Raw genomic sequence first — 25509 nt, forward strand, 5'->3', positions numbered from 1 at the left:
ACAATACCGGTCAGTGCGTACTGCGATATGAACACAATGGGCGGTGGATGGACGGTAGGTCCTTTATTTTAGAATAAAAAGTACTCTTGTATCGATGATTTTAAGAATTGTAGGATTTTATTGTAGTTTATATCAAAACATATGGATCCTATGATTGATCGAAGCAATATATTGAATTGTTACGCATGTTAATTTTCAAAGGCCATTCAGAAACGCGTAGACGGATCCGTGACCTTTGACAGGAACTGGGCGGATTATAAGAATGGATTTGGTTCACCAGAACAGAACGTTTGGATTGGTAAGTGTAAATCGGTTTTAAATAAAAAATTTTTATTCATTCTAAGTTTGAAGAAATTCTTGTGGTAAGTAAAAAATTATAATGCGTAATAAAGATCTAATTTTAAGACTGGGTAATGTGTGTTTCATGATATTTAGATATCGTGTTTAATTGATATTTCAAATGATAAAATAATAGAAAAGAAGAATATCAATTAGCGGCATATTCTAATGAGACCAAATTTAGCAATATTGTCTACAGCTATGGAAAATAATTTGATGTTTCATTACGGTAGATTCATATAGATTTTAAAAAAATTCATTGTATTCGATGAACTCATGATATCAAATATATTTTAATATAGGAAATGACGTAATCCATAAATTAACAAAAGACAACCCATCATCCCTTTATGTGTCCATCACTCTCCAGAATGGTACAACGCTGTATGAAATCTACAACCGATTCTCTGTCTCTGACGAAGCAGGAAAATATCAACTCTTTCTTGCAGGACCTGTCAATGGAATTTTAGGTGAGTGAAGTCACGTTAATTTCTTAAAATTAGGTTCAAATTACGTATATCATTATAATTATGCTTTTATGTATTGACAGGTTATAAAGTTGTTGAAAAAAGAGAAAGATGTGTTTTTTTCTGATATTTTGTATACGTTTTTGATTCCACGCTTATTAAACATGTTTAGTATTTCAGAATATCACTTGCAGGTACCATTCACGTATTCAGCAGATACTGAATTTGTTATTGTCAAGTAGATGAAAGAGCTAAAGCCACGAACCATCGAAATACGCCTTAACTAAAATATCAATGAGAATTTCAATAAAGATAGTGTAGACTTGTAGCTTTTCATAACTGTTTTCCTTTTTTAGATATCTATAATACTCTTTCAAGAAGAGATATGACAGTATGGCATTGTTTTGAATGAAATTTACATGAGGAACGTCATTATTTGTAACGTAACGTCATAACATCGTAAAAAGTCCTTTGCTATAGAACATTCAACATTAACTGCTTACTTTTGTACACCCGAGCGTTACAATAGTTCTCTATTTAAATATGTAGTTTTAAAAGTATTTAATACTCTAGACGTCTGTCACTGCATTATATGACATAATTATTATCTGATATACATGTAATAAATTCTAAAAAAAAAATTGAAATTTTGTGACAGGATAAATATAAAGTGAAGCCCGGCGCAGTAATGGTTAAATCTTTTTCCTAAACTATAATCTGGGCCTATTATAACGAAATAGAATTATCAAAGTGGGTACGTATGTTTTTGTCTATGTGACGACCCCCGATTATTCGTGCATTTTGACAATGAAATATATGTCTTGCAGAATTCTGGAAGTTTTAAAGAAAAAAAAGGGGGGTGCAAGTAACATGAATTTGATTTGAAAGATGAGTATAATAGATTGTAGCCCTAAATTCGAGTTTTCCTAGTTATATTACCAGGTATGTCATATTCCGCTAGTTAATATTGATATCACACGTATTTGGATTTAGATTTTTTTCTTTCATGTATGTATCTTTTCCTTTATGCAAAATTATACAGTGTATTTTTAATTCTCAGGTTCCATAACGCTATCACTTCTATTTTGTTTGGTTTTTTTTTTTTTTTTTTTTTTTTTTTTTGGGGGGGGGGGGGGGGGGTTACGTAAGACATACGTTTTAATTCTTTAATCTTAAATTATATTATTGTGTACTGCATTAAAAAAATCTGCGCCTATGTTTATTGTTGAAAAAATCAAGTATTTTAATCAACAAAGGATTGTTGCTTGTCTTCAATATTAAACTGAGACTCGTTTGTATGTAAAAATATTTAAAATCGCCATGCACACTCAGCATGGTTAGAATAGTACTACATGTACCCGGGAATGGGACGAATTATATTTCGACCACTTTCTCTACTTTTCTAGGAGATTATTTATCGCCGGTTTTTTTTTCTCTTCCTGCTCCTTTATCCGTGATAATCACTACATTGCTACAGTTTTTTTTATATATATTTGAAGCGAAACCAATCTAACTATCAGTCATAGTGGAGGGGCATCCTAAGTAACAATATGTCCCAATTAGCGTTCACTGTACTGAGATATATAGGTGTTATGTATATAAAATGAAGTGGAAATGAAAGCTTAACTTTTTTATCACTTATTTTTAATAATTGTCTTCCCCAAGTAACGCTTTACATCACTTATGCAGATATTTTCTTCTATCTGTAGATAATTCAGTAATATGTCCGATCCATGTTATGTCTGATCACTAGATGTGATTGAGAAAGCCGCAAGGCAAATCAATTACTACTAGAAGATAAATTAGGGTTCAAAATCCATGTTTATTTTTATTCATTAAATGTGTGCAAATCGTGAGTCTGACACCTTTTTATTTTAATCGGATAACCTCAGTATTTCCCTGAAAATGCATTCAGATGTTACAGAATTTCGGACACATTTGACACCTTTTTATTTTAATCGGGTAACTTCGGTATTTACCTCAAAATGCATTCAGATGCCACAGAATTTCGGACACCAGTTTCTATTGTGGTTACGAGACGTATTTTTTCTATAATGTATACGTGTGCAGATAGATCATCCCGAGTTATTCAATTTCAGAGTTATTAGATTACCAATAAATTTTTCTTTCTTTTTTCCTTCGGGAAAAAAATCTGCGTCGTATTATTTTTTTAAAGGTATGCCAAAGAAAAAGGTCTAAGACATCGTAAAAGGTTAATAAAGAAGGGAAAGCTGTGGAGAGAGAGAGAGAGAGAGAGAGAGAGAGAGAGAGAGAGCGTGCGTTTTAGAGCTTCGAGTTTTAAAATAATATTAGCTAACATTTACTGTAATCTTAAATGCATACTATTCATAAATGCTATATATTTCTTCAATCGAAATATCAGTGTGTAAACAAAAAAAACTATTTACTTTTTATGTATCCTAGAATACACATGGAGTTGCATGAATTTTATATATCAACTTCGGATTAGGCATTTTTTTTTATGTTTATAAACAAGATTTAAAACAAGTTTACGTTCAACATCTAGTGCTGGCAACATATTGGAAACTCGGCACAAATCAATTCTCAACACCTTTTTCTAATTATTAAATTATTTTGACAAACTTCTTCAAATTATTTTTGCTCAGATGCAGTAGACCTCACGGTCAGATTATGACGTCATCATTGTATCATGTACGTAAGCATGAGAGAAAAGAGCGTAATTTTAAATTTTATATGAAAGAACACATATTAAATGACAATTTAAGATATTCTATCACAAAATTATTGACAAATATGGGATTATATGATTATCAAGAATAAATCTGATATACTAATAACTAATTTAGGGTAATTACGCATATAATGAACATATAATTACTACTGAAATGGAGGATCTTGCTTCAATTTCTGAAAGCTCAACATTCATAAAATGTAAAATTCATATTGGCCACACGCAAGTACCTCTAGGATATTTTGCATGGAGGTGCCTATATATAATATTTTCATGCATGCAAAGTTTGGAAAGGGTACTTGAGTGTGGCCACATTCAAATTTCGATATAACTGCCGTAAAATCGGCGTTTTTAGGCAATTTTTAACTTCATAGGTATATTTGTCTCTGCGCATGTGCTAAAGACGGTGGCCTGTGTACCAAAAAATTATATATAGCGTACCATGAAATTGTGCTCTACAAAAAAACATATGAAAGGCTTCGTGGTTTTAGAATTAAATTTTGTCTAAAATTAAAGGCGGATATTGATAATTCGTGGCTTTAGCTCTTTCTAATTATACATTTTATGTACAAGGAAAATTATGTAATTTTTTATAAACAATTAAATCCAATAATTACATTTGTTCAACATTGTTATTCACCTTGGGTTTCCTGATTTTTGATAATTCACGTTTTAACTGATACGGAAAACGTTTACAGAGCATGTTATTCTGATTTCCAATGATTCACATTTATTATTACTACGGAATAGGAAGTTTACAGTGCGTCATTAATCTTAAATGTCGAAAGGTTTACGAAAATTTGTTGATAAAAAAAAAAATTTGATCGGATAAATATTCAAATAAAAAAAGCTTAAAAAGCCAAATTCAAAAGATCTCAATGCGTTTCACATTTACATTTATTGAATAGGAAATTAATCATCTTAAAACATTCAGAGATACACCATATCTGATCTCGTTATTAATGATTTACGTAGTATTGCATGTTATACCTGTTTCATTGTCTCGGACAAATATTAGAATTTTATTTGTCATGTTTTCTTAAATTTTCACTGACCCTTACACCCCCCCCCCCCCCCCGCCCTAAATGTTACCATGCTTAAAAGTGTAACACGTCTGTTGTTTATTGTTACACTAGAAAGGATGCCATGTGAATTGTGCAGTGTTTTGTTGTCTTGTATATTTTTATCTCTTTTTCCAGGAAACAACACGTTAAACTGCGTATCTCAGACGTACTTCAATATTAAAATCAATGTGATATAAATTAATAATTAATATCTCTGTTATTTATTGTGATTCTAAATCTGCAGGTGCCAGTATTAAGATATGGGGATTCAATGACAGAACTAAATAAATATTATTGCCTTTTCCAGCACCTGAAGGCGTCTTTCTTAGAAGTACCTCAGTTTTATTATTGACAAATAATTTAATTTTATTTGTATTCTTGCCTCTCATTGGTTGATTTCCAAAAAGGAACGCATAACATTTTGTATAATCTGGTTTGGTATGGGGACACACCCCCTTGACGACCAGGTTAATCATCTTATCCATGCAATCCCCTCATTTCCAGTCCTCGGAATCCATGGAAAACTCAAGATTTAATAACTGTATCTTTAACTTCAAACACCTACTCGATCTTACCTCATGATCATGTAAACACACAACATGGCTGCTAGATCTAAGTATCAGTTATTACCTCCCCATCGCTTCACATCACTTCCGTTTCTAAGGTTGTATTATTGCGTGGTAAATTTGAACTCGTAAAAAGCAACACAATTTTACATCCAAAGTTGTTAAATTCTTTTAAAATTAAATTATAAGGAATGACTCTAATTCTTGGCCAAATTATCGAGTATAATATGGTTTGGATCAGTTTACGCTTTTTTATAATCCGCTTCGCGGATTATAAAGCGTAAACTGATCCAAACCATATTATACTCGATAATTTGGCCAAGAATTAGAGTCATTCCTTAATTAGATTAAAAATATATTAATCAATTAACTTTGTGTTTCTTTTTGTTTGATTTTACAGGGGACAGTATGTTAAATACAGGTATTATTTTACCACGATCTGTCTGGGATGTTCTTCTCCACCCAGACAGAGGTCACAACGAGTATAGTGAATATAACTCTCCTTATCTATTTTAAACAAGTGTCCATGTATATTTGTCTTTGATAATTTTACAGGTGACTCTATGTTAGACACTGGTTACCCTAATAACTACGATCTGTCTGGGATGTCCTTCTCCACCCCAGACAGGGATAATGACAGGTGGGGTGGTGTTAACTGTGCTGCTCGCAGTGACCGTAGAGGAGGCTGGTGGTTTAATATCTGTCACCTCGCCTTCCTTAACGGTCAATGGTCCCCGGCGTCCTGGTCCTACCCATGGTATCCCACAGTACAGAGTGGTACGTTAGTGAAGGAGACCACCATGATGGTCAGACGTCACTAGGTAAACATCATTACATCTTAATGTAAGTCACTCCTCAAGTTTGTTATATCAAGGATTTTTTGAGAAGTATATTTTGGATAATTACTCATAAAGTTTAACTCAAAATCGCAAAGAAAATAGGGGGTCAGTGTGCATCCTACTGATCTACGGTACATTTAAGTTGACCTTTTTGCACTTAAATTTCATCTCTTTGGGTAATTTACTTTAACCCTTATTATATTTGATTAGATGTAAGCATGGAAATAAATATAATCTTATTTTACGTAAAATAGTTTGAATAACTTTAAATAGATCTTGCAAATTAATGCGCGTAAATTATTGTTTGATCTCTTTGCACTAAAAAATAACATATTTGGGGTATTAAAAAATTTAATAGGCAATAAAAAAATTTCTTGTATCAAACTTTTTTACGACTTGAGTGCTGATCAGTCAAAAGTATCGAGTAGTTTAAAATAATGAAAGAAAAAGTTGGGGTCAGTGATGTTAATTTTGAAATATTTGTCAAAATATGTGATTTTCAGGCAAAAAATGGTGTAAATTTGACCTTGACTTATATTTTCATTTCTTGGGAAAGTTTGTTGAGGGAAGGTGTAAAACTAAGTCTAGAAATATATATTAAGACCTATATTAAATATTTTTGGCAATGTCAAAACGGAAAATATTCTCAAAGTAAAAGTATGTGAGGCTAAATTTCCATTACATTAAATAAATGTGCAGATTTGCAGAATTTTCTGCTAAATATCCTTCCACCAAAAGAAATAGTCCCTCATAAATCTTGCTTCTTTGTTGATTTTTGAGCAGTTTTTTTCATTGAATGTTATAAAATGTACATTGTTGAACATTAATATGTCATAAAATTTGAATTTTTATTAGTAGTTTTGAAGTAAAAGCTTCTGCGTGAACTTTTCTAAAAAGCCGAGGAGTGACTTACCTTAATATCCATTTTTTTTCTTTTTGTATCACTCTGAAATTTTCATTTATAAAAGTTGTATTTTTAAGAAAAAATATGCTATCATACATTTATCTTTGAAGTATAATTTTTTTTTTAACAGACGAAAGATCATCGATGGATTATGGAAACCCTCAAGAGACGATTTTAAATTAATTTAATCGCTGAGTTCTTTTTTTTTTTAATTAAAGAAATATTTAACGATATGTTATCGGTAAAGGAAGGGGGTTGAACTGCTCTGTAAAGAGATACTGAATGTAAAAGATGTTCTTCATATGTGTTGTAATAAATTTGAAATAAGAAATATTTCGTTGTTATTTACAAACACTGATAAACGGAGATGTTTGTACGGATAATTAGGAAGTAGATTGCTTTATTGTTAAACCTATTACAGTGGAACCTGTTTAATCCGACACATTAACAATATGTTTTACTGTGGGGTCCGCCATTCAATATCATTCCTCATTTATACTAATGTCAATAATCTTTACTCGCTGCGATACTACACCTTTTTTATTCCATTACATACATTTGTAATTTCTCTTCACGGTGCAAGTCGAATAAGACAGGTTTCTTTGTAATAAAGATGTTTAAAATATATATATTAGGTATATTTGATGTTCATGTTTTGCAGTATAGTACGTATAAGATTATGCTTCTCTAAAAAACATGCCCTTTTCTTTTTCCACCCATACATTATTTTGAATGAATGAACATTTATTATGCATTAATCTACTGTACAAAAACTGCTAAATTGTTACTTTTAATATCATGGATAAAATAAGCTAAACAGATGAAGTCAAACTTTCTAAATATTTCTTTACATAAATCTAAGTGATATCTTAAATATATTTAGATAGCTTGAATTTTAGGATCGGCAAGAAACGCAAAGATATCAGGTTCACAATGATACTAGATTATGAGCTTAAAGTAATTTTTTAAAAAATCACATTTTCTGAAGATCAGTATCTTCTATTTGAATGAGGGAAAAATTTTTGTTTTGTCGTTGAATGTAAAAGATACGTCATAGTTAACATATATCGATACTGCTTTTTTTAATTTCAAAACACCATTACAAAGATCGGGGGTCAAAAGGTTTCAATGTGTAATAGGTGTTTTATTCTGACGTCAAAAACGTTTAATGCCGTGCAAAAGCAAAGCTATAAACGAAGATAAAAAAAAATAATCATTTAAATTGATTGATACTTACGTTAGACATAATTCATGTTTTCTAAATAATGAATCAAATTTACAAAACAAGAAACGGAGAAAGAAAAAGTAAATATATAAGCACTGATTCATTATTTTTTGAAAGATGTAGTCTTATATATGCAGCGATCTTCGCATACAGATTTTCATTACGCGCGCTGGCGCATTACTAAATATGTTTGCAAATATCTAAGCATTTATAAGACTACATCTATTGAAAAAAAAACGTTGCATTGCTTAAGTAATGACACAAATATCGATATAAGTGTTAAGGTTTTCTCTATAATGAGATTTGTAGACCATGGTACATCAATTAAAAAATAGTAGACTACAAATTAGAACTTATAGATAAATAAATCGGATTTTTCTTTTTCGGAACTAATAAGATTCAAGATGTGTTTCTAAGACAAAGGTACTCTCGTACTGCAGCTTATGGTGGATGTTGTTGTTTGCAGGTCAAACATAACAGTCAAGAGAAAATTAGTTTTGGTATCAAAAGAAACATTTCTCACAATGAGTGTACCTTCGAGAAATAAAAACCATAAAAGCAGCAACAGCTCAATAATCCTGACCAAAGTTAGAGATTTTCAAAAGTATGTAAAACTGGACAAGGTCGAGTGTCAATAATAATGATGCCCAAAAGGATTTCACAAGGACACACAGGTGAAATATTAAAGTATTCCCATGTTCTGTCCAACTTTTTTTTCAAAAGAAAGTCAAAGTTTGAGATCCAAATAATAGGATATAAAATAAAAATATATATTAGTTTTTCAGAGAAGCTCTTAGGACAAGAAATAAACCAGTAAAATTGAAATCCCCTAGCACTAATAATTCAGGAGATACCGTCAAAGTTAACGTTTTTATAAAGTGGGACAAATCCATCAGTTCAAGGTCAAAGGTCATTACTGAGGAATAGGATATCACTTGATTTAACAACAGTTATAAGATTAATTTTTTTAAAGTGGGTCAAACATAAAGATCAGTCAAAGTGTTTACGTGTGGAATACACCTGTGAAATATTAAAGCTATAGCTCATTTGACTAAAGCTTAAATTCCAAAATGAAAGTCAAAATAAAGAAAAAAATAAACCCAAGGATAGGTCTTTTCATATTTTATTCACATGTGACTTACAGATAAATCAGCACAAAAGATAACAAACAAACAAACAGATGAACCGACCATCACAGCAAAATATATTTGTCCCTTCTTTTTTGGATTTTGTCCTAAAATTTTTGTATGTATCGTGAAAAGAGATCCCAGTATGTTTCCTTGCCAAGATAACAAAATACCACAGTATAACGTACAGTCTGTCTTTGTGTACATGCTATTCATAGTTTTTTAAAACACGGGGATAAATCAAAGTTTCTTCTGAAGAGACGAATATACGATCCGACGTAAACATAAGAAGACCCAATTAAATGATTCAGAACTTTTTACAACATGGTAAATGAAATTCATAAAAAATAGTTAATGGTTGCAAATATTTATTTTTACTCAAAGAAAATGGAACTTTATGTTACAGAACACTCTTCAGGCTACAAATGAAATGGAGAATCCTCACAAATAAAGGGAAGTACTAGTCCGTCTTCTCCTGTATAGTACGTCACCCAGCGCCACCTACCGTCGTTATGATAAGTCAAAAGGAGACCAAAGATTGGGTCAACTGCTGTCTCGCCCTCGTCGTTAGGATTCCAGTTCTGATACGTCACAGGAGTCCAATTATCAAAAATGAGACTTTCATTGTCGTCAAATGTCAAAACATTGGCACGAAATGCAAATGAACCGTTGAGATCAACTTCTGCAGAAAAGGAAAGGAAATAATACACAATTCTCAAAAACCTATACACTTTGTATAATTGTCATAACTTTAATGTATGAATAAAGATTACAACTACTTTGTGAAGAATGATTTTCGCTCTTCGTATGTAATATGAATTAAAATTCTAAAAAATTATAAAACTTCAATTTTTGTCCACATGCAAAGGGGAATTATCCTTTCTGCGTCATGTGATAGAAAAAACATTTAGGAAAAAAGTTTAATATATCAACCATAGAACTTATGAAATGATGAATTTGAACATGACTGCTAATCTTGTTTCATCAATTATTTGTCAATAGTTTACCTCGTTTTAGACATTGTTCATAGATAGAGCATGATCTTGCGTACCGAATCAAATGAGACATATGAGCATACTCCTACCAATTTTAAAAGACCCTTTCTTTAAGGGTGTATTACAAACACTGGGCCAACATTGGGCCAACATACTACTACCAACTTTATATTGGGCCAACATCAACATTCCTCCTTCCTTGAGAAGTAAAGTGAATGGAAGTTGCTAACGTTGGACCAACGCTGGGCCAACATAGGCATTCTGTCATGGTCGAGAAGGTTGGCATGGTGACATTGGTCCAACGTTGGCCCAACGTTGTTCCCCCAACGCCAACCATACAATCTTTTGCCAATGTTGGCCTAACATAGTCTTGCTATCTGGGTTCATACTTGATTTTGGATGATTCATTTGTAAAATTTTACCTGCCATGAATAAAATTCGTCCTTCTTGTCTACAGTGTGAATAAGTCCTTCATAAACACCGAGGATCGTGAACTTCAGAACAAAGGTCCGCGCCATTGCACCCATTCCTGCTCCCGGAAGTGACGAAGATTTAATGGAGAATCCTGGAGGCGTGGTCAGATTAGCTCTCTGGTGTGGCACGGAACCTAGAGAAGGATATGGAAATAACGAACAGTATTCAATCTCAACGTCCATTAAACAAATATAAAAAATAAGAGCAGAGCAAACACAGACCTCCGTAAAACCCAGAGGTGGGATCAGGTGCCATGGAGGAGTGAGCATCCCTGCCGCCCGGTCACACCCGCCGTGTGCTCGTTGTCATAATCAGGAAATAACGGAAAAAATCCGTGGTCAATTCGGTGTATAAATAATGGACTAACAATTGTTATGAAAAACGTCAGTCAGCATTTCATTCAATGATAAATTGTATTTGCTGACAAGGTCATTGTATCGACCATAGAATTTACGAAATGATGACTTTAAACGAGACTGTTGATATTCTTATCTAATCAGCTTGGTTGTCAATAATTATCCTCGTTTCAGAAATTGTTCATACGTAGAGCATGCTCTTGCGTATCGAATCAACTGAAATATAAATACTCCGTATGCAGGTGATGAAGGTATATTGCTGCATAAGTAAGGAAATTAAGTTGACGATAGAAAAATTAAAGTCATCACGTTTATCATATAGCTTGGTTGTTATATTACCATTAGTGTCTTTTTCAAGTAAAATATCCAAGTATGAAGCAGAATTGTCGGACTCTGTGGTATCTTTTATCTCAAGCTCACCAGGATATATCGTGTCGATGTAGGAATTGAAATTATCATTATTAATTGACAATATGTCGTTGATATATCTAAATGTCGAGTTGAAGGCCATAGCAAGTGTTTTCTTCTTTTCACGTAAGATATTTTGCATAAATTCTGCTTCATTTGAATATAAAAATAAGTCTGCTTATAACGGAGCGCAATTTGTACCCATGGCAATTCCAATAGATTGTTGGAATACCTGGTCTCCAACATGTACAAGATAATGTCAAGGACACGAAACAGAGGTCAAGGACTCATGATTTTAAGTATAATATTAACTTCTTACATGATTTATCTCACTACTTATATAACATTTAGACACAAGCAAAGTCGGTGAAACTCTACTTAAGGGAAACTTAATGGTAGAGGTCTAGCATTAAGGAAGCTCTAAACACTGCACATTAAAGAGTTCATTATGCCCCTATCAGAGAGACCTTTGGTCTACCAACCAGTTTAGTGTATTTTTGTGTTGAAGTATTGCCTGTATAGATATTTAAGATACGACATTTTTGGCATTCTAATATGTATCGTGAAACAAACTCTAAACGATACATTTTTTTCATGTTGCTATACATACCTTTGAATTAGGAATGTGTTTATATTTAGAACTTTGTACAACATGCTTAATGAAATCTTCACAAACTGAGGAGAGAAAATAAATACACTTAGAATATTGTCCTTACATGGTTAAACCAATATCTTTTTAGCATAACAAACGTTCAAAGTGTCTATTCATGGAAGCACTCTGACAATCTAAGTGTGTATTATCACCGTCTTTATTTGAGAGGTAGACCTTTATCAACTTATCATAACATGTTAGTAAGGCATTTTCAGAATCTGATCCAATTTTTTTTGTATTTCCTTTACTTTTTTTAAACCAGTTTCTTATAAAAATCTAATTTACGATTGAAATATGTACAAACTGACAGACAAGGACATTTCATTTGATCCTTTTCTTTAAAAAAAAAGCAACAAACAAACACTCATTATAGTAAGAGTTATTTCTCCTGTCAGGCTGTTGGAGTACAGTAATACTTACAGTTTTTCTTCTCAGCCTCAATGTCCAATTCCTTTTGAGCAATCTTATAGAGTTCCTGTTAATGTAATATAATAACTGTTAAAATAATTGAGTTCCTGCTAATGTAATAGTGTTCCAATAAATGTAATAGAGTTTCAATGATAGTAAGAGAGTTTCAATGATAGTAATAAAGTTCCTGATATTGTAATACAGTTCCTGTTAATGTAATAGAGTTCCTGTTAATGTAATAGAGTTCCTGTTCATGTAATAGAGTTCATATTATTGTAATAGAGTTCCCGTTATTGTTTTAGAGTTCCTTTTTGTGATAGAGTTCCTGTTATTGTAATATAGTTCCTGTTAATGTGATAGAGTTCCGGTTATTGTAATAGAGTTCATGTTCATGAAATAAGAGTTCGTGTAATAGAATTCCTTTTATTGTAATAGAGTTTTTGTTGATTTAATTGAGTTCCTGTTCATTTAATAGAGTTCGTGTAATAGAAGAAGGATATGGAAATAACCAACAGTATTCAATCTCAACGTCCATTAAACAAATATACAAAATAGGAGCAGAGCAAACACGGACCTCCGAAACATCAGAGGTGGGATCAGGTGCCATGGATGAGTGAGCATCCCCTGCCGACCGGTCACACCCGCCGTGTGCTCGTTGTCATAATCAGGAAATAACGGAAAAAATCCGTGGTCAATTCAGTGTAAAAATAATGGACTAACAATTGGTATGAAAAACGTCAGTCAGCATTTCATTCAATGATAAATTGTATTTGCTGACAAGGTCATTGTATCGACCATAGAATTTACGAAATGATGACTTTAAACGAGACTGTTGATATTCTTGTTTCATCAACTTGCTTGTCAATAATTTACCTCGTTTAAGAAATTGTTCATACGTAGAGCATGCTCTTGCGTATCGAATCAACTGAGATATAAATACTCCGTATGCAGGTGATGAAGGTATATTGCTGCATAAGTAAGGGAAGTTGACGATAGAAAAGTTAAAGTCATCACCTTTATCATATAGCTTGGTTGTTAGATTACCATTAGTATCTTTTTCAAGTAAAATATCCAAGTATGAAGCAGAAGTGTTGGACTCTGTGGTATCTTTTATCTCAAGCTCACCAGGATATATCGTGTCGACGTAGGAATGGAAATTGTCATTATTAATTGACAATACGTCGTCGATATATCTAAATGTCGAGTTGAAGGCCACAGCAATTGTTTTCTTCTTTTCACGTAAAAGATTTTGCATAAATTCTGCTTCATATGAATATAAAAATAAGTCTGCTAATAACGGAGCGCATTTTGTACCCATGGCAATTCCAATAGATTGTTGGAATACCTGGTCTCCAAAAACCACATAGATATTGTCAATCAGAAACTCAAGCATCTTCTTGATATCAACTTCAGAGTACTTATGTGTGCAATCAGAATCTGTTTTAACAAAATAATTTTTCAAATGACCAATGACGAGGTAAGTAAACTTACGAGTTCCATTTTTGTTGAAGAAGCAGCTGTCAATGATATCAAAAAGCCTGGATTTTAATTTGTCGTGGGGAATTGTTGTGTATAAAGTTGAGAAGTCGTAAGTTTTTATGCTGTTGATTTTTGTAAAGTCTTGTGATTTCAAATTGTCCAAAAGTTCTTTAGAATTTTTAAGTATCCACATCTGATTTACACCACTTCTTGAATATATAGTTGTACAGTACTCTTGAAGTTTTTCCTTCACTACTGTCAACATTTTAGTGAGAAGTAACGAAAGAGGCTTGGTTGAACATTTACTGGAACCTGCAATGTATCTTTGTTTGTAAGGATTCTTATGAAGTTTCGGAATCCAATATATATAAGGTAGTTCAAATTCATTTTGGCTCTGTGGAATATTAAAAGTATTCAAAACTGACAGGTGATTTTGAAGAATTTCTTCCTTAGAAAGAGAAGTATATGTATAAGTAGGATTACCACTTGTAGAATTAAATCCAAGGTCTTCTAGAATGCAATTTATATAATGAGCCTTACAAACGAAGATAATGTTGTTACCTGCTTTGTCGGCAGGAACCAGTACGTACTGATCGTGTAATCTATCTAATTCTTTTTTCACTTCTGGTTTATTGAACACAGAAGGATAGATGGTTTTCATTTTGCCCCTCAATCTTTTAATACGTGACTTTAACATGGATCTGATACATTTAATCCATTCTGACAAGGTGTCAATGTCTTCTTTTTCATATCTAGCCCATCGTCTGGCGTAATTTTCAACAGAATCCATAATATTTATGAAATTCCGATGCCAGTTGAAGGATCGGGGTTCCCTATATTTAGGACCTTTTAATATAAGTGATCTAAGGTCCTCATTACGAACTATTTTTACGTCACCTGTAATAACGTGTCCAGCAGGACTATACTTATAGGTTGAAGAAGAACATGAACACGAAGGGGGATTATTTTTCAGATAGTCGATATCCAGGCCATGTAAAGTGTTTTTGTAATTGAAAAGTTTGGAAGCAATGGTCGATGTATATTTGTAGGAAATACAAGGCGTAGTCTTTAACTTGAAATATGGTGGAATACAAGACTGGACCCTTTTGTGATTAAGAATATTACTAATATTAACCGCGTCAATTCCTTTATTGGCATATTGAAGTTTAAGGAAAAGACGGATTGTTTTAGTTGCATTTTCTTCCGTGAAACGTGCGGGTTTAAAAAGCCTATGATGAGCAATATCCATAATCACAGAACCGAGCCTATATTCAGGTGTCGAGGAATCTAAATTTGGATGTTCCTTGGTCTTTTCAAGAAGACTATTTAAAAGTTTCAAAGGGACAGAGTAAAGTTTGGTTGGAATATGATGTAGACCTAACTGTTGATTTACATAAGGTAGTAATGAATCAAAAGAGACGTCGTGTATTGCAGGTTTCAAGTGGCAAAGTTCAGTAATTATGACCAAAGTTAGAGATTTCAAAAGTAGGTCAAAGTGGACAAGGTCAAGGAGTCAATATAAAAAAATACCCAAAAGAATGTCACAAACAATACATAGGTGGAATATAAAAGTCACAGAGTCAACCATTCGAAAGTCATCATCAAAGTTTTCTCAAAAGATGGTCAAAGTCTGATGTCCAATTAAAAGGATAAAAATATAAAAAAGAAAAAATATAGGTATTCAAGAAAAGCTCTTACCACAAGAAATGAACCGGTAAAATAGTTGACCTCTACCACAAAATATTCAGTAAATACTTCAAAAGTTTACGTTTTTGAAAATAAGTTCTAATACATAAAATCAAGGTTAAAGGTCATTGCTGCTTGTTCTCAAGAGAAGGTCTTATCAAAATATAAGCGTGAGGAGTATGATATCACTTGATTTAACCGTGTAATAGCTATGACAAAGAATAAAATTAAAAAAAAAAATTGAAAGTGGGTCAGACAAAACGTTCAAAGTAAAAAAAAAATACTTTTACCCCAAGAAAAGTTCTTACACGTTGAATACACCAGTGAAATATTAAAGTAATGGTTCATATGACAAAGGCTCAAATTCCAAATTCCAAACTGATCGTCAAACTAAAGAAAAGTCCTGTGAAATATGAAATATGAAATCCATGGCTCAAACCAATTAAAGACTGTAGTTAGGGCTAATTGATTTACCACTTACAGATAAATCAGGAAAAGAAATAACAAACAAACAATTGGACTGACCGTCCTAGGAAAATATATTTTCCCCTTATTTTTGGATTACGGATAGAAATTGAAAAAAAACACTTCATGCTAAAATAGGAGCAGTAGAAAAGATAAAGATGTTTATTTATTTATAGGATTTTAAAACCTGCTGAACCTTTAACACTGTGTTGTCGTGTTTTTAAATAGTTTAACTTTAATGAGGTGAACCTTTGTTTTCACCAACATAAATAAGTTCAAAAAAAATTAGACGACATTCAGTAGACAGCGTCATAGTAATTTAGTTGATGAAAAATTTAAAATTTGAACCAAATTAAATGTAGAGTTATCTCTCTTGTCTTAGAGAATCTGATTGTGACACAAGGAAAACCATAATGTAAAAGGCTGGAAGCAATCTTTTTTTTAACACACGATACAGCTAACTTAATGTGTTGAATGAAGAATCACAACGTATTTTTTTTTTATCATAGCGTAAATCATTAGGAAAATTAGTAATACAAACATATACAAACTGATTTTCCCTCTAAATACCTAAATACCTCTAAATACCTATTGATGAAGGAGGCTAGTCTGATGGATGTACATATAAGAATACTAGTATCTTATTAATGACATTATATAAGTTTTGATAATTCGTCATAATGAGAGAGAGAGAAAAAAGAAAGATATGGAAATAACGAATAGTATTCAATATCAAAGTCCATAAAACAATACTGAATAGGAGCATAGCAAACACGGACCTCCGAAACATCAGAGGTGTGATCAAGTGCTATGGCTGAGTGAGCATCCCCTGCTGACCGGTCACACCCGCCGTGTGCTCCTTGTCGGGAAATAACGGAAGTCCGTCATCAATTCAGTGTAAAAACAATGGATTAGAAATAAGTATGAAAACTTCAGTCAGCATTTGTCTCAATGACAATTGTATTTGCTGACAATATCATTGTATTAACCATAGAATTTTTACGTAGAGCATGCTCTTGTGTTACGAATTAAATGAGATAAATATATACACAGCGTATACAGATGATGAAGGTACATTGCTACATAAGTAACGGAAGTTGACGTTTATCATATACCTTGTTAGATCACCATTAACGTTTTTTAACTAAAATATCCACGTATGAAACAGATGTGTCTCAAACTCGGCAAAATATGTCCTAGCTATATAGGAATGGAAATTACCATTGTTTACTTTAGATATATCTGAAATTTTAGTTAAAGGCCACAGCAAGTGTTTTCTTCAATTCAGGCATACGATTGTGCGCAAATTCTGCTCTATATGAATATAAAAACTTTCATTCAGCAGGTTTATCATCTACGTAAAGAAAAATGGGTGTCATATTCATTAAATAAAGAGTGTCATGTATATTAAATGCTTACAGCGACGATATTCATCGATTTGTATAAATATTTTCCTATAACACGTGTAGCTTTTTTTAATGAATAAAGGAAAACAGACTAAAACAGAACTCAAACAAAATTCTCTTCGATAAGATTAAATGCAAACATTGACACATTTCAAATTTGTTTGAGAATGATTTTTTTCAAGAAACACAGGAATTGACATTAATTAAAAGTTATCTAGTAATCAAAACGGTACTATTGATTATCTTCTCATCTATTCAGTTACATGAACCATTGAGAAAATAAATTTATATTGATAACAACAGTAGATATTGTGTGAATCAAATCTCTTGATATTGTGCTGAAATTAACACTGACGTTGAATGAATATTAATTCTGACCTACATTGCATTAAGTTACTCTTGCTATCTGTTTAAGTAGTAAATCAAACACAAAGGTGTTGACCTTACTATTGGGTTTTATAAACTAATTCTGAATACAAACGATGAATTTCTGTTTATTAATGAAGTAAGTAAGTATTCAATTCTATTGAAACAGACCGAAGTTCACAATTTTATGCTTTCTGTCAATGTTTAAAAAAATTAATTTGGTTCTTATTTCCTTTACAAAATTGAGGTGTTTTGCTGAAATACATGTTAGGTTTTAACTTTACTATAAAATTGCCGTATAACGTGTGCTTTTTTTCTTACGTGCTGCTAATTTTTACTAATTTGTACGAGTTTTATTAATCTGTAAAATTTAAACACATAAAATTTCACAGAAGTTAAAATTTACAGCAGTGAAAATTACAAGTTATACGGTATATATTTCAATGAAATAGGTAAATTAATTATGGTAATATAATTGTTTATTTGCTGACATTTACTAAAATCCAAAGCCATCAGTCGTGTTTTTGTATGCATTGTTCTTACGTAGAGCATGCTCTTGCGTGTCGAATCAACTAAGATATATACTGTCGTTATGCAGGTGCTGAAGGTATGTTGCTGCATAAGTAAAGGAAGTTGACGATAGAAAAGTTAAACTCATCATATAACATGAGAGATTACCATTAGCGTTTTCTTTTAAGAAAAATATCTAAGTATAAAACAGATGTGTCTCAAGCTCACCAGAATATATCCTATCCACAGCACAGCGACAGTATTTACCGATTTCTATCAATATTTTCGTATTACACGTGCAGCTTTGTTGAATGAATTAAGGAAAACAGACATAAACAAAAATTAAACGGAATTCTCTTCGATAAAATTAAATGCAAACATTGACACATTTCAAATCTGTTTGAGAATGATTTATTTTTTCAATAAAACACAGAGACTGATATTAATTTAAAGCTATCTAGTAATCAAAACGGTGCTATTGATTATCTCATCCATTCAGTTACATGAACCATTGAGAAAATAACTTTATATTGATTACAACAGTAGATATTGTATGAATTATACCCCTTTACACGGTGATGAAATCAACACTGAAGTTGAATGAATTTTAATTCTGACCTACATTGCATGAACTTACTTTTGATATTCGTTCAAGTATCGAATCAGACATAAAGGTGTTGATCTTACTATTGGTCTTTATAAACTCTGTCTGAATACAAACGATGAATTTCTGTTTATTAATTAAGTCAGTATTAAATTCTATTGCAACACATACCGAAAGTTACATTTTTTTTCCTTGTCAATGTTTAAATAAAATTAATTTGGTTTTTATTATTTCTTTTACAGAATTGAGGTGTTTTGCTGAAATATATGAACGGTTTAAACTTTAATATCAAATTTTATCCCATGTTTACCCCTTTATGCCGTGGATATGACCCATTGGATATTTTTTTCATATCCCACACTTAAGTTCTGTTATGACGTCGCAATGGTTTTTGCGTTAGCGTGATGAAGTAAAATAGAGTGGAGTGCTATATAAAACAGTGTATAACATCGGTTGTGAAGCATTAATCATGGGATAAAAAGAATCTCCTATGATTTGTAATTGGATATGATTTCTATCCAACTCGTTGTGTGTTTTTATCCCATCGCCAAGGCTAGGGGATAAAAATCACACAACTCGTGGGGGAAAAATCATATCAAACTACAAATCATGGGAATTCCTATGTATATATTTCAATTAAATAGGTAAATCATCTATAGCAATTCAATTGTTCATTTGTTGACATATACTTCAATCATAAGCCATCGATCTTGAACTGTTTTGTATGCATATGGTTGAGGACAAAACATATATTAGATGATTAATTAATCAAAGGTATGTTGTAATGCCAAGTAATGATTCATATCTTGTTTTCTTACATTTTGGGGAATTTTCGCTTTCTAAAACATTTATTTGAGAAATTTTGGAGTATATAAGACGCACATGTGTAAAGATTTTATCACCAAATAAAATCAAACCACATATACTAATGAATGTTTGTATATATTCACTGTAGGGATCGAGTTCATTAGAAATTAAAAGTCCAATTAAATACAAATTGAGTATTAACTGCTCCGTTCCTTGTAATTGTACTTATGAAATATTCGGATAACTATCGTTTGTTCAAGCTGGGTTTCATTTAAATAACACATATCGGAGCTGACCCATAAGCAATTCAACATGAAAATAATGGTCGAACAATTACCGTCAAATCACATATTTCCTAGGGGTCAATTTTTTGTTGTTTGAGAAAAATATATTGCTTCCTGGAGAATTTATTTCGTGTATGAAGAATTGATCAACTGAGAACCAGATATTTCAGACTCAAAGGTATTTTATATTTTGAATTCACTGAGATATATTGAGTCGAAATATTACAGAGGCAGCTATGGTGTATTGATTTTATTATCTAATTGAGGAGTCATTAGGAGTTTACAACAATAACGCAAGGAATCTCTATTTCATCATATAATTTTGTGCATATTTAAACAATTTCATTCATTTCTAACATACGTAAAAACAATTCACTTTGCTTAAACAGAGACACTGGTTTTCTAAGTTACTGTTTATAAAGTATTCAATAACGTATTATCCGACCTACATAATCCTAGCATATTTATTCTATTATTCAATATGTAATGTATTGTAATTATTTTCTTATCTCTACTTCTGAGGGCGGGTCTCTCTAACAGCACTACCCTACAACTCTTCCGTGTTCTGTGTTTAGAACTTTCTGGACAATTTTATTGGAAGGCTGTACATCTGTGGATCAGATTAAGTGTTGATTTAAGAAAGAAAGAACATGCTAGAGATATTTTTATAGATGCAATGAAAGCAGGAATTTCAGGAATAACAAGAAAATAACTTTGGTAACACCTATGGAAAAGTAACAGTTTGAAAGTTGGAAGTCAGACAATATTCTTATTCGTTTTGTATATGATATTTCGAATTGAAAAAGTAAATTTATCATCAGATAGAAATCAACAAAATAATGAATAATAAATCAATTATACCTGACTTTCAAAACCATACGACAAGCGATTCTAGAAAAAGATAAGATAGGCTAAGGATCCATTACGTCCACTATTTTGGGTCCTCTTTAAGATTAATACAACAATTTATCAATTAAAACCTGTTGCCATAGCTTTTAAAAGAAGGATATGGAAATAACGAACAGTATTCAATCTCAACGTCCATTAAACAAATATACAAAATAAGAGCAGAGCAAACACGGACCTCCGAAACATCAGAGGTGGGATCAGGTGCCATGGAGGAGTGAGCATCCCCTGCCGACCGGTCACACCCGCCGTGTGCTCATTGTAATGATGTAACGGAAATTCGTCATCAATTCATTAATTTTGATAAGAATCATATTAAGTTCTTGACTACCAAATATAACACATTTCATTGTTTTGGCTTTCACATAATATAAGGGGCCTAATTCGGCCGTTTCCATATCTTGTCCGTAAAAGAGAAATTTTGTAAAAAAAAAAAAAAAAAGTTTATAATCAAAAAAATTCAACGCAAGATCAAAGTCTATTTGTTGACAAAAACCTGAAAGTCTATGTATGGTAAATGTATGCTAACAAAATCAGTAATTTAACTTCTTAGGACGAAAAGAAAAAAAAATAAAGTAAACAAATAAAGTTTTCAATATAATCAATTTCTCTTAATGAGAGTAGACGGACATTTTCAAATGTTGTATTACATTAATAAATAAAATAGTAATAGAACATGGGAATACTATCCTTACTCTGTAGTTATTTAAATACATTTGAAACATTCATGAGAAACCCACTCAATATTCTTGATAGGAAGGGAGAGGATTTGTTATATGATAGCTTCATGTCCTTTAATTTTAGAACACTTAATGTTTCTATGAAAGTCTGCTTCCCCGAGGAATTAATAAATGCCAAACAAAGTTTGGATGAAATCGGAAACTATATCAGCAATTAAATAAATTTCAAAAACATTGTAGTTACTGTTTAATAAAAGCTTTTTTCATGTTGACAGTTTTAATATTTCAGGATTTTTTTTTGTGTTTGCTTACTTTGTCAATGGTTTGTTTACCTTATTTGAACCCGATTTTGGCAATAAGATTGTTAACAAGATCATCCACGTAACATTAAATTACATTTACTGAAAAATAAAATAAGGGTTTTGTTATGTTGATTAATTGTATAATGTTTACCGTCCCTCTCCACAATATTTCACTGATATGATGACGTCACCATTGCCTCTCTTTAACGAAGCAAACACTCTACCATTAGGCTACTGTGACAGGCCAGAACATTTTATTAATGTTGTAGAAAGGCTTTTTAAAAGCATTTCAGAATAAACATTTAAAAATATTTTAATTCTATTTTCAAGAAGCTTATGGTAATTTTTTTATGCTGAATTGTTTTTGACACATATTAAAACTAATTCCAATGTTATGTTAGTTTACAGATATTAACGATTTTTGCATGTCATTTTCTTTTTTTTAAAAAATGCTAGGGAAAACACCTAGATGAAGCTAAGGAGCAAATTATAATTTGATATATTAACAGGAAACTTATACGTTTCCACACATAAAACTAAATTCAGTAATTTACAAAGAAAAATGCATTTGTAAAGGTTAACAATTATTTATTTAATGAATAGATAAATCACTGTGAACAATATTAAATGTCTAGTGGACGATAGATACCTACTCGCAGTTATGTCTGTCTAGTTATGGCCGTTGACAACGCCACGGTGGTCAGCACCAGATGTGAAGGCGTTGTCCATAACGGGCTGACATACGCGCAAAGTCGGAGACAATTGCAAACCCGACGTGAAATGTAAAAATACTATAAGTTTAATAATAACAACAATACACAACAGTTAAATAAATATGTGACCAGATATAATAGCTAACACTGAACTAATGTAATTTAAAGATTTATAAGTATAATTATAAGTCGATATGGGCTGGATTCTGGGTTTTTTTTTATTCTATGGAAATAGAGATTATTAAAGATGAATGATAGAATCAAACAAGTTGAATTCAACCCTTAGATATCAATAACACTTTAAGGACAGATAATACAAACAAACAATAATCCGGGTTAGTATATATTTTTTCACCTAATTTCATTGCAACAAATTCTAGAATATAAAGAAATTGTAAACCTACGGTGATGTTTGAAATTCTACCCTTCTGAATCCATCCTTATAATTCTATTAAGATATTTTTCACTTCAATTTCCATTTTTGTGAAACTTTGAATAAAAATTATAAACTACGCGGCGAAACCTATTTTTTTTATTCATTAAAACATGACTTTATGTCGTTATTTACAAGACTTTTAACAAAAGTTTGTTTGTATCATTTGTCATTAAAGATACATAAACAAATTTAGACAAGCAAATTCAATTTACAAAACAGAAACATACAATTTAAACACGTTAAACATTCATATTAGGTCATTACTCTACATTTCATAAAAAAAAAACTCATTCAAAGGGCAATTACTCTCTGAAACTGAAATTGACTATAAATTAATTTTCTTTTTACATTCATCTGATTTTATCAATTATCTATTAAGAAAACTGTATTCAACTACATGTAAATGCATGTATGAAATCTTTTGAATGGTCTGTATTGATAGCATCATTCAATACTACCACGAGATGTTTGTCCATATATTTTGTCTATCAGGAGACAGGATCCAAGTAGAATTCTTCTTAGGTCAGGTCTGCAGGAAGCAATTTTAATGGGGGGGGGCTGTCATATTTCTTCAGTTTGGGTCACTCTTAACTACCAAAATTTCCTCGACAAGCAGAAAATGTCAACATGCAGTCGTATTATTGAAGAAATATAGGCATATACATAACATGTACTACTTGTTTTCTATAGTATTCTATATATCGGCAAAATTGTTTGGGGAGGGGGCAAGATTCAATATTCATTTGGTGTATCATGCACCGAAACGTCATCATTTCCATCTATTATGTTACACTTTTTAATTGGATATATCTGGGGTATTGTTTAAACTTCAACAGTTTAAGTACATACCAATTGAAGACCTGATAAATGACGTGTTCAAACTTCATCCACTTTTCAACCTGATTTTTATTTAATAGAATATTTTCCGAAAAAATAACAAAACATGTTTGCTGGATGATAAAGGCCACAGACTTAATAATTGTTTCAATGACAAATGTCAGACAAGCATTTAACAATAATTGGGTGCCACACACCTAAATCGATAACGGGCGTTATGGCACCTCACCTTCCAGGGTAATTCATAGCAAGGCGTAACAATATTTATAAATCAACTCCTAGGGTACCCCTTAGCGAGTCAGCTAGGATATGTAATTGCCTCCCATGGGATTCTTTAACGAGGCTACTACCAGTTATACCGAACAGATAAGCCCACTATACCGAGTAGGGAAAAAATAACCACCCGTTATACCGAACGGGGTACGAGGTTACTGTTATACCGAACAGATACCTCACATAAGCTCCTAGTGCACTCCATAGCAAGCTTGTATTGGCTCCTAGGGTAGCCTTAGCGAGCCACAACATGCTCTACCAATCATGTAAAATAGATAATCATACATAAACAATAATTAATATAATGATGACAAATGTATCTGCTTGTCCGACATATCCGCCACTCAGAGATGTCTATACATCTCTGCCACCAACAAATAAAATTTAAGAGGAGATAAAAGCTTCAATGGCTGATTGAAAAGTGTTTGTTATAACTGCATTTCCCACGTAAGACATATGGACTCCGTCAGTGCGGTAAAGCCTCTCCTCCGAAAACTCTATATCAGGGTGATTAATGCCGTTTACTGATGCGACCGCCCTACGAGCAGCTCTATTAACTCTTTTTCACTTCCGTTCAAGGGAACATATTTCACGTCGTACTCTATTCTGGTACATAATACCTCGCTCTTAATGTGATATCATTCCCCCCTAGGTGGATAATTAAATATGCAGGAGGAGGACATTTAGTTAACTTTTGCTCGATAGAGTCAATGAGCTCCCCCATTTCATGCACCTTTTGCCAATCCAGGTTACCTGAACGCCTAAATTTTCCAAGCGTAAGTTAGTAGTCAGATTTGTAGCTGCCCATCTACATGCCCAGTAATCAATTGAAGATCCCACAATCCATACAAGGTGTTCTAAAGAAGCAATAAATAATATGGTAAATACAACTCATTTACGAAGCTCACATCATATCTATTCTAATATACTTAAGGAATGCGCTTCATTTCCAGCGTCCCAATAATTGGATTTTGTCATGTGATACCCCTTTTAATGCAAGACACGTCGCACTTCCAATTCTAAAAGAATGTGATTTGTAAGCAGAATTCGGGTGATAAATTTTATTGCAATGCACGAATAATGAACCCTCCACACGTGTTCTCACTGCAAGAATTTTTTCAAGTTATTTACTGGGCAAGTGTTTCTTTGGTGAAAAGATGGTAACGGAATATTGATACCTTGGCCTGTTTGATCAGTTTTAGAGAATCTTACAGAGAT

At 32.2% G+C, this 25509-nt stretch overlaps 2 protein-coding genes across 2 annotated transcripts; one reads left to right on the forward strand and one right to left on the reverse strand.

Moving 5' to 3' along the window:
• The first annotated feature begins 19 nt into the window (after positions 1 to 19).
• On the forward strand, positions 20 to 5970 carry LOC134276438 (fibroleukin-like). The gene is made up of 5 exons (XM_062758695.1): positions 20 to 54; positions 202 to 298; positions 642 to 809; positions 5550 to 5570; positions 5705 to 5970. Exons 1-5 carry the CDS (start codon positions 28 to 30, stop codon positions 5968 to 5970), a joined length of 579 nt encoding a protein of 192 aa, XP_062614679.1. The 5' UTR covers positions 20 to 27.
• A 3693-nt stretch (positions 5971 to 9663) lies between these two features.
• LOC134276439 (uncharacterized) lies at positions 9664 to 24543 on the reverse strand. The gene is made up of 5 exons (XM_062758696.1): positions 24475 to 24543; positions 12550 to 12604; positions 10662 to 10846; positions 10252 to 10324; positions 9664 to 9926 (listed from the first exon to the last, which is right to left on the reverse strand). Exons 1-5 carry the CDS (start codon positions 24541 to 24543, stop codon positions 9664 to 9666), a joined length of 645 nt encoding a protein of 214 aa, XP_062614680.1.
• Between the last annotated feature and the right edge of the window lie 966 nt (positions 24544 to 25509).

The sequence above is a fragment of the Saccostrea cucullata genome, unplaced genomic scaffold (assembly GCF_032062105.1).
Source record: "Saccostrea cucullata isolate Sc308-1 unplaced genomic scaffold, CSIRO_AGI_Scuc_v1 ctg14117, whole genome shotgun sequence".
Lineage (NCBI taxonomy): Eukaryota > Metazoa > Mollusca > Bivalvia > Ostreida > Ostreidae > Saccostrea > Saccostrea cuccullata.

What these genes read in the sequence shown, in the direction of transcription:
- LOC134276438 (XM_062758695.1), top strand. Translation starts at nt 28, where the DNA reads ATGAACACAATGGGCGGTGGATGGACG. An exon ending in CAATGGGCGGTGGATGGACG is followed by an intron (nt 55 to 201) that starts GTAGGTCCTTTA and finishes TAATTTTCAAAG; the next exon opens with GCCATTCAGAAACGCGTAGA. An exon ending in GGACAGTATGTTAAATACAG is followed by an intron (nt 5,571 to 5,704) that starts GTATTATTTTAC and finishes ATAATTTTACAG; the next exon opens with GTGACTCTATGTTAGACACT.
- LOC134276439 (XM_062758696.1), bottom strand. Translation starts at nt 24,543, where the DNA reads ATGTTGTGGCTCGCTAAGGCTACCCTAGGAGCCAATACAAGCTTGCTA. An exon ending in GGAGTGCACTAGGAGCTTAT is followed by an intron (nt 12,605 to 24,474) that starts GTGAGGTATCTG and finishes TTACATTAACAG; the next exon opens with GAACTCTATAAGATTGCTCA. An exon ending in TGAACAATGTCTAAAACGAG is followed by an intron (nt 9,927 to 10,251) that starts GTAAACTATTGA and finishes CCTTTTCTGCAG; the next exon opens with AAGTTGATCTCAACGGTTCA.